The following is a 10,387-nucleotide window of genomic DNA, read 5'->3' on the forward strand; positions in this document are numbered from 1 at the left end:
GGTGAGGAATCCACAGGTAGGTGTATCCATCAGAAGAATAAGTTACTTACCTTCGGTAAAGCTTTTTCTGGTGGATACAATAACTACCTGTGGATTCCTCACGGTCCCACCTGCCTCCCCGTTGCCTGACTCGTCAAACCGAGAAGTCCTTGGGTGAGCATCCTTGGTCTTGTACATATGTATATAACTAATTCATGTATATAGTTGTGATAACTGTATATACATTTCCTTTGCAAATTAAGATAGTTCAAAGAAGACATTTTTGGACTTGGTTTATATATACATATATTTCTCTCTTGTATTGAGCATTCATTACTGTTATTTATAATGTGTTTTATAATAAATGTTCTATTTTCATTCATTCTAGATGAATATGTACTCTTTAGGTTTAATCTGTTCGCCTCTATGGCACGTAAAAAATTGTGCTAACTGACGTCTGCACGTTGACGAGGGCTTCTTATTGCCTGGATGACGTCATACGGCGTCGCGTGGAGTCGGGCGATTGTGACGTCATCGTTGACGTGCAGAGCTAGAAGAAATTTCCATTGAGGCTGGCGCGAGGGGAGAATTCTTTAGGTGAGGAATCCACAGGTAGTTATTGTATCCACCAGAAAAAGCATTACCGAAGGTAAGTAACTTATTCATCAGAACCTCGAAGGAGGGGAGACTCCGATTCCTTCCTAGAGGTTTGAAGGCATTGAGCTGGTAAGTGGGCTGGACATGTCCCCTAAATGGGAATTATTATCCGTTGTGGGTATACCCCCACCGGAGGTTACCTCATATCATGGGGTAATCAGGAAGGCAGCAGAACGTCTGGACTTACCAGTGACCAATACAGAATTGAATTTTAGCAGAGGTTCTCCATTCTTCCTCTGAAGCATCAGAACCCCTGCTGCCACTCAATGACGCTTTGTCGGAGCCAGTCCTAGATTTGTGGCAAAAACCTGTTTCTACTCCTGCAGTTTCGAAATCCATTGCCGGGAGTTATAGGGTAGCACCAGGGGATCCTCAGTTTCTGAGCCAACATCCAACACCTGAAAGCCTGGTGGTACAAGCTTCATGCTCTTCGAGGTCTGCACCTGGTTCCTTTTCCACGACTCTTGCTGACAGGGAGTTAAAGCGGATGAAACAGTCAGCGAAAAAGATCTTTTCATCTGGAAGTATGGCGTTGAAGGCAGTACTTGTTGGGCAGGTACATCCATGCACTGATGGATTTGGCGAAAGAGCTCATCACCCAAACTGCTGCAGGAAGTGTAGTTATTTTGCAGAACTCTTGCAGGACAGGTCAGGCAGCAGTGAAGTAGTTTATTCAATCAGGCCTGGATACAGCAGACTCTTTTGACAGGGCCATGGGGACTTCAATACCCAACAGAAGGCATGCATGGCTGAGAGGATGGGGGCTCTCTCCTGATGTGCGGTCTGTGGTAATGGATCTTCCATTCGATGGATCCGGGTTGTTTGGGGCTAAGGCAGATTTGGCCTTGGAGAGGTTTACGGAGAGCAGGCCACCGGCAAGCCCTTCGGTCTTCAATCACTCTCCAGGACATACAGACCTTTGCATAGGTTTAGGGGGTTGGCCGCAACTCCTCCTTTCATGGGAGGCAGCACTTCCAAAAACAGCAGTTTGCCATCCCCCTTTATAGATCCTACAGAGGTCGTGGGAGAGCTAAGCAACGTGGTGCACTCCACCAGCCTTCTTCCCCCCTTCACTTCCTCCTCCTCTGCTAACCTGTCAGGGAAGCAACCCTAGTTCCCCCACCCTTCACGAGCATGTGTTACCCATAGGGGGAGGTTGATTCATTTCCCTCAAGAGTATGGGGCCATAACAAAGGACAGTTGGCTGTTAGGCATTGCAGGATATGCCCTTTCCTTCTGGGAGCCCCCCTCCCTTCCCTTCCAGCAAAGTTTTTGTTCGGAAGAGCATCTGCTGCTGCTTTAGCCAGAGGTACATATTCTGCTTTTAAAGGGTGCAGTGGAGTTGGTTCCAGAGCAGGAAAGGGGTAAGGGTTATTATTCAAGGCATTTTCTGATTCCCAAAAAGGATAGTCATTTATGGCCGATCCTAGAGCTGAGGATTTTGAATTGGTTCCTCAAACAGGAAATATTCAAAATGTTGACCCTAGCACAGGTGAGTCTTGTGCTGGACAAAGAAGAGTGGATGGTTTCCATAGACTTGCAGGATGTGCATTTTCACATTCCCATCCTCCAGTCGCACAGAATGTATCTCCGGTTCATGGTAGGTTTGCAGCATTACCAGTTTGCAGTCCTTCCGTTTGGTCTTATTTCTCCACTTCGAGTCTTCACAAAGGTGATGGCACTGGTAGGTGCACATCTCCGGCGGTGGGGAATACCAGTATTCCCTTACCTGGTCGAATGGTTGCTCAAAGCCAGATCTCCAAAGTTGGTGCAGCATCACTTGCTGTTGACAACGCACCAGTTGTTCAACCTGGGGTTTTCCATCAGTATTGCCAAATCTCACCTGGAGCCCTCTCAGAGCATCCTGTTCATAAGGGCGGTACTGGACACCACAGCAAATCGTGCCATTCCTCCTCCATACAGGGTTCAAGACATTCAGTCTACGATTCCAGTGTCTCAGAATGGAGCGCTTGTTCCAGTCCTAAAAGGTTTTACGTCTGCTCGGTCTGTTTGCTTCCTGCATTCTGTTGGTCACTCATGCACGCTGGCCCATGAGGGCCTTCCAGTGGTGCTTCCGCAAGCAGTGGTTTCAACACAACGGAGATCTCAAGGAGTCTATAAGGAACTCCAGAAGCACTGTGATGGATCTTCAATGGTAGTCTGTGGACAGCAACCTTACTCAAGGGAGGCTATTTTGCCTGCCACTTCCGGTGACCACAGTGATAACGGATGCTTCCACTCTAGGGTGGGAAGCTCATCTGAGGGATCTGGAGATCAAAGGTCTTTGGTCTCCAGAAAAACAGATGTTTCACATCAATCTGTTGGAGTTGCGGGCGATACATCTGGCTCACAAGGCCTTCCTCCCTTCCATTCGCGGTCTGTCAGTACAGGTCTTGACAGACAACACTGGCACGATGTGCTACATCAAAAACAGGGAGGAGTATGGTCGTAACTTCTCTGTAGAGAGGCTCTACGACTCTGGTCCTGGGCTCAAGACCATCGGATTTGCCTAGTAGCAAACCATTTGGCCGGAGTTCTCAACATACGTGCGAACAGTCTCAGCTGTCAATTTTCAGCCGACCATGAGTGGCTCTTCATGTCTTCCAGTTATGGGGGATGCATCAGATAGACCTGTTTGCCACTTGTTAGAACACGCACTGCCCGTTGTTCTGCAGCCTCCAGTATCCGATGCAGGGAACGCACTTATTTGTTTACCTAACTAACCCTCTTTGTTTAAGTCCCCTATAGTTTTAAGGTTTCTTAAGGGTTTGACAAATATGTTTCCTCCCACACCATTAATAATGCCTCAATGAGATTTAAATTTAGTGATAAAATAGCTAATGGGTACTCCGTTTGAACGATTACATAGTTGCCCGTTGAGGCTCCTTGCATTTAAAACTGTTTTTCTCATATGGATCACTTCTGCTCACATGTTAGTGAACTGCAAGCTCTGAGTTTAAAACAACTGTTTACCACTTTCCTTGCCGACAAGGTGGTTTTGAAAACCAGGGTGTCTTTCCTGCTAAAGGTAGTGACTCCTTTTCATTTAGGGCAGTCCATCACCCTTCCTTCCTTTTACTCTCCTCCCCATCCCTCTAAGGAGGAGGAAAGGCTGCATCATCTGAATCCAAAGAGAGCGTTGAGCTTCTAAAGGGCCAAGGCAAGCACATTTAAAATGGCTGATCAGCTGTTCATCAGCTACATGGGCAAAATGAAGGGCAAAGCTGTCCGCAAGAGAACATAGTCAAGGTGAGTCATTCTTTGCATTAAAACGTTATGCACTGGACAATGAAGATCCTCCTGAGGACATTAGGGCTCATTCTACCAGCTCCAAGACTACTACTTCAGCTTTGGCTAGATGTGTGCCAGTTGTTGACATTTGCAAGGCAGCAACCTGGGCTTCCCTCCACACTTTTGCAAAACATTACTGCTTGGACTCAGAAGTGAGGAGGGATGGCCATTTTGCCCGTTCAGTGCTATAGCATTTCTAGGTATCGATAGACAGGGACCCACGTTTGAGTGTGGGACTGCTTTGGGACTCTACTCAAAAGGTGAGGAATCCACAGATAGATGTATCCATCAGAAGAACAAGTTACTTACACTTTTTTCTGGTGGATATAGTATCTACCTGTGTATTTCTCAATGGCCCACCCGCCTCCCCATTGCCTGTCTGAATATACCAAGAAGGAAATTGTTATGTATATGTTGCAAATTGTAAAGACAGAATATATGTTTATATATAAATGTAACTAAATTCTTGAGCTCGCATATGCTGTGTTTGCGATGTTGGTGTTCACCCGTTCGCCTTGAAAGGCACAAAAGAAGTGGATGAAACTGACATCAGCAAGGACTTATTATAGCTCTGATGATGCAGACGGAGTCACGTCTGGAGCCATTCCATTGTGACATCCTCGTGGAGAGCCCAAAAGAAAAGAATTACGACGAATACTGGCGCAATAGGAGTATTCAAAAGGTGAGGAATCCACAGGTAGATACTATATCCACCAGAAAAAGCGTTACCAAAGGTAAGTAACTTGTTCTTCACTGACGCCCACGCCATGGGAGAAAACTCCCATCGTGAAGGGGTCATTGCGTCAAGATTTTCTTTTTAAAAATTAAAAAAAAGAAATTAAAGTGTGCCATTTGGCACACTTTCAATGGATTGATAGGAAATAACATGACAGTTGTTTCTGCCAGTGTAAATACCTACTGGGGCAATGTACATCTCTAAATTTGGAGTGCAGTTATTCTGTCTAAATGAGGCCCAATGTGTATTGGACAACCATCAGATTCTGCCAGAAATAAACAGTAACGCACTTTATATGATAGGTTTACCGAAGCATTTTCCCCAGATGGAAGTGCACACAAGAAATTCACAGTATATTTTTAAAATGCTTGCTTAACAAACTCGGGTTTTAGTGTAGAAAAGATTAAAAGCATATTTGCACACATAAACCGTATGGTTAGAAGGCAGTACATGTAAAAACAATGAAAATTAGGATTGTAATTGGTGGCAATTTTTAGATGAACTCGGAGTTGAATTCCCTTCGTCCTTGCTCATGTCCACATTAGCACAGAAATCTTGCCAAAAATAAGAGGTCCCTTCCTAAATGGCACACATTTGTAAATGTTCATTGTTCATATTTTTCCTGTCTGTAGCCAGCCTAAAGACATAGGCAATCTTCATTTGTTTTGTTGATGTTTTTATATGGAACCAGATAGCAGGCTTCAGAGTATATCTGTGATGCAGAGTGTTTATCGTAGATGTTCCTTCTGGAATGTCTAAAGCTCCTCCTTCCTCGAGAGGCTCCTGCACAGACCTTATGGGCCGAATTTAAGAAAAGTGGTGCTGCATCCAATGCAGTGCCACTTTTTTTGCGTCCTCCCCTAACGCCACCATGTGTGTGCCGAATTTATGATACAGTCCACCATGTCGGTATTAGGAATAATACCGTCAATATTTTTGATGCTATTGTGGCACTTTGCTCCACTAGCGTCAAACATTTTGACGTTAATGGAGCAAAGTGCAGGAGGCCAATTGATTACAATAGGTGCGTCCTTTTAATGCCTGCTTTCAGCAGGCGTTTAAAATGACGCCATATATGCTGGCCTCCTTGCACCAGAACATCCCCTATGAATAACTTATGCATGGCAAATGCATAACGTGTTGCAAAGGGTTACAAAGTGGCACAGCAATTTGCAAGCCTATCGCCACATTAGCGTCAAATAAATGACGCTAATGTGACGCTAGGCCTTCTTAAATTTGGGCCTATGTTTTTCAACATTATCATGAGACAAATTAGCCCCTTGATTTGTAAGGTGTGAATACTTATCTAAAGAGACAGCGTTTAGTTTATAGTATCACAATGCATGTTAATAGAGCATATTAAATAGTGATAAGCTATAAAAAGAATTATAATACTATAAATACTTAGAAATGAAATTGCAAACAACAATAATGCTTATAAAACATGTCTACTTTTTGAGGGGACTCAGAGACAGAAATAAGGCAATAACGATATCTTGGGGCACTTTAGCTCTCAGTAACGGCCTGGTCCACCCTTTTATTTGGGCCCAACTGTTTCTTTTTTAACACATACAATGAAAATGCTACAAGAGCAAATAGGTGTGTTTTTTTCCTTTTAATTATAGTTTAAATTATAGCTCATTTTGGTAGCACTTGTGGCAAAAACTATTAAAGTTTGTTCTCTCAAGAAGTGGGTCCCTCAGAACGAGACAGCAATTTTATTCCTCATGCAAATTCCTTACATTACACTGAATACCAGCAAATTGCAAATTAAACACTTTAATTAAAATTAATGTACCGTGACGCGTCAATTCACTGCAACAAAGGTGCACTGATCTACTTTATGCAAATGGTTTTCACTATCTTGCAGTGTGTTGGATAAATGCCTGTCCCTGGAAATGTGGGCATTGCTGTGGCCTGAAGTGATGCTGCAAGTGATTCCATCATGAGACAAAGGCACACAGTGCAAGTATATCACAGCATTGTGTGAACATTTAGAGACTGCAGCAGGAACTTCCAAGCGGGAGGTCCAGTTGCAGATGCAAGACCAGAGGGAACCATGACTACAGAGCACTACATTACTGTTTTCATTGTCTATAGTCATAAATATATACATGTTTTACTGCTGCCATCAAATCTTAAAGGGAGTGGAATTAGGCCTTGAGATTGGCGAGTGCTGATGTGGGCTGCTTATAAGTCAGAAAGTGCTACGAAAGAAACAACAAACAATAGGGCTGGTTTCCACAAACTAGGAGTACATCTGCTGTTAAACCAAAACCAGCATATCTAAATATACTATACTATGTAGCCCATTGGGGTGTTGTTTGGGGTTGTTTCTCTCCAATTAGATTGTAATCTCCCCTACAATTATGGAAGAGGACATAGGGCAGTACCTTTCCTAGGCACCTAGGATGAAATAAAATATTTGATGGTTTGGATGAAAATGTACGGGGTATTTGAGAAGGTGGCTGCAAACATGGGAATGTGATTAGCAAGGTGAAAGTTAACAAAATCACCTTGTATACGTTAGGTTGTTTGTACGTTGCACACCCCCGCATCGTGGTTCATTACTGTCTTTCTTTCCTTGTTTAGGTACAATAGTTCTTCAAATGATGGTGATAAGTGTAGAGAGGGTTATGATTTCTGCCTTGGCTTTTCCCACTGATAAGTAGGCAGCATGACACAAGTAAAGATTGTCACTTATCTGTTCTAATCATGGTTTGTAACAGATTAACAAATGCTTTGTTGACCATGCTAATTGTAAACACATGCTTTCAACTCAACCTTTCAGTTCTTAAATGTGCACTTTATACTTTTATACTCTTTATACTTAATTAAGGTTGTATTCTGTTTATCTCTCTCAGTGCATATGTGGTTGTTATTTGAAGCACTAATTTGTGGAATATATTATTAATTTAGAATATCTGTCTTCATTCTTTCTTGAAGATGTCTTCTGCAACAAGAATTATATGCATCCCAATGCCACATGGATTTGAAATTGATACTATGTCATGGAATACAACTTTTTTGGCAAAGCTATATAAAACTAATGCAAATCCTAGGGTTCTCCTGGACCGACAACAGTATAATATGGTTGATCAATGGTGTTACGATACAGCAACTTTATGGTACTCCAAATACTTTCCATACATGGTTCTTCTGCACTCACTCATTTTCATGGCTTGTTCTAATTTCTGGTTCAAATTTCCAGGTACAAGTTCAAAAATTGAACATTTTACTGCTGTGCTGGTGAAATGTTTAGATTCTCCATGGACCACAAAAGCACTATCAGAAACAGTATATGAACATTCTGAGATCAGAAAGATTACGAGGGTTCCATCAAAAAAGCAAGATGTATCAGTATCAAGTGAACCAAAACATGTCGATCCTACACCACCTACTGCAACATTACCAACCAAAAGCCCGAGCACCAAGTTTCCATTAACTGAAGATCAAGTATCTTTGTCAAAATCAACCTCAAAGACCCAAGGAGCTGTAGGTGTTTATGGGAACCAGGCTGTGACTATCTTAGATAAAAAAGAAGGGGAACAAGCCAAAGCTTTATTTGAAAAAGTCAGAAAGTTTAGAATACACACAGAAAATGGTGACATTTTGTACAGTATGTACACAAGGCAAACTATCTTACGCTTTACTCAAGCTATTGTTATCCTCTGTTACGTTGCTGTCTTAACTCCTAAAATGAAATATATTATTAGTTGCCTGGATAACCTGTATGTTACCGGTTTTTCACAATTCTTCTGCCTTCATGGCTTGTTAAGAATGTTTACAATGCTCTCATATGCCTATATTGCAGTCATAATTCTATACAATTTTGTTTGCCTATATACATTGTACTGGATTTTCTTTTACAAACTTAAAGAATATTCTTTTGAAGATGTCAGAGGAGAATCTGATATTAATGATATACCTGATGTAAAGAATGATTTTGCATTTTTGTTGCACTTAATAGATCAGTATGATACATTATATGCAAGAAAGTTTGCTATATTCCTTTCAGATGTCAGCGAAAACAGACTGCTACAGATACATTTGAATTATGAATGGACTCAAGAAAAGCTTTTACAGCGTACAATTGTAAATGCCAATGGCAAAAGTGAACTGCATCTATTTATGTTGCCTGGAATTCCTTCGGCTATTTATGAGTTATTTAATCTGGAAGTGTTGAAACTGGAACTAATTAAAGATGTAACCTTAGAACCACTCATATCAAAGTTAACTTTGCTTAGAGAGCTGTGGATTTTAAATAGCACTGTGAAGATGGAGACAAAAGCCATTCAGTTTTTGAAAGACACATTGTATGTATTACGAGTAAGGTTTGATAACGCACTGGAAATACCCCAGTGGATGTATGGATTAAAGAAGCTCAGAGAATTATATTTGGAAGGAAACCTTCAGATTGACAGCAAAACTTTAATTCCATTGCAGTCTTTTCGTGATTTAGAGGGTTTGAAGTCCCTTCATATAAGGTCAAACATCGAAAAATTGCCTGTTGCTGTTATTGACATAGCCAGTCATCTTTTTCATCTAAGTTTACATAACCAGGGTGTCAAGCTAGTGTTTTTAGCAAACTTTAAAAAGCTTACTAATCTTTCAAGGTTAAAGCTTGTACAATGCAATCTTGACCGGATTCCAAGTGCTGTCTTTAGTCTAAGCAATCTCCAGGAGTTGGATTTAAAGGAAAATAACCTCACAACTGTGAATGAAGTTGCAAGTTTTCAAAATCTTAGAAAATTTACATCTTTGAAACTCAACTATAATTCCATAGAGGCAATTTCACCACTTATTGGAAGGGTCACATCTCTAGAAACATTGAACTTCAACAAAAATAAGATTTCTGAGATACCACTAAACCTGTTTAAACTCACTAAGTTACGACAACTTGAGCTAGGATACAACAACATTTCAAGAATTCCTCCAGAGATTTCCCAGCTCCAGGATCTGCAGTATTTCACAATCGAACACAACAAAATTTCTGAACTACCACTGCAGCTGTTTAGGTGCACTAAGCTCCGTATTCTTACACTCTCACAAAATAAGCTAATGTTTATTCCTCCAGAGATTGGACAGTTGACACAACTCCGTCAACTTGAAATAAATGCTAATAATCTAAGGATGTTACCACCTGAACTTGGAAACTGCATGCTTCTAAAAAGGAATCAATTAATTGTTGAAGACGAAGTGTTTAAAACTCTGCCTCAGAGTATACAGGAAAAATTTCTGAGTACCGAACCAGTCCAGCATTGAGGGTTAGTATTCTTTCACATTGTATTGTATATTTTTGTACATTATCTTACTTACATCTTGGGTGTTGGTCTAGACATTTTGAAAAGTGTGTTTTTTCATTTTAAGTTATGGTGTTTTGTATATTGTAGTACAGTGCTTACATGGTCTTTGCACAAATAATGGTGATAACTAAAAAAGAGCAAAAGAAAGCATGTAGATCATAGAATAATATTTAGTCTATTGTTTAGTTTAGTAACGCTTTTCAGAATCGAACCAATTTTGGAGTTTATGCATGAACATCTGGAGGTAGTTTCAGCAACCAATTGGAAGCCGAGAAAATAGGCCCTCTTATAGCAAATCAGTCAAGTGGGTAGAACAAACTGGAAGAATTTGTTGACAGAATGTTCAAGGGAAGACAAAGGTAACAAGTTCATTTTGTACTGAAAGATCTGAACAAATATGCGGATCAGTTGACAGCAC

General features: G+C 41.1%; 1 protein-coding gene across 1 annotated transcript in view; it reads left to right on the top strand.

The window, feature by feature from the left end:
* The window catches only part of LOC138293843 (volume-regulated anion channel subunit LRRC8C-like), a 65,661-nt gene extending 55,733 nt beyond the window's left edge, over positions 1-9,928 (top strand). The window contains exons 7-9 of the mRNA XM_069233154.1: positions 2,890-2,923; positions 7,726-7,977; positions 8,053-9,928. Of these exons, the coding sequence (XP_069089255.1) occupies positions 2,890-2,923; positions 7,726-7,977; positions 8,053-9,928 (2,162 nt within the window). The remainder of the gene's footprint in view (positions 1-2,889; positions 2,924-7,725; positions 7,978-8,052) is intronic.
* The last annotated feature ends 459 nt before the right edge of the window (positions 9,929-10,387 follow it).

This window comes from Pleurodeles waltl, chromosome 4_2, assembly GCF_031143425.1.
Source record: "Pleurodeles waltl isolate 20211129_DDA chromosome 4_2, aPleWal1.hap1.20221129, whole genome shotgun sequence".
Taxonomy (NCBI): Eukaryota; Metazoa; Chordata; class Amphibia; order Caudata; family Salamandridae; genus Pleurodeles; species Pleurodeles waltl.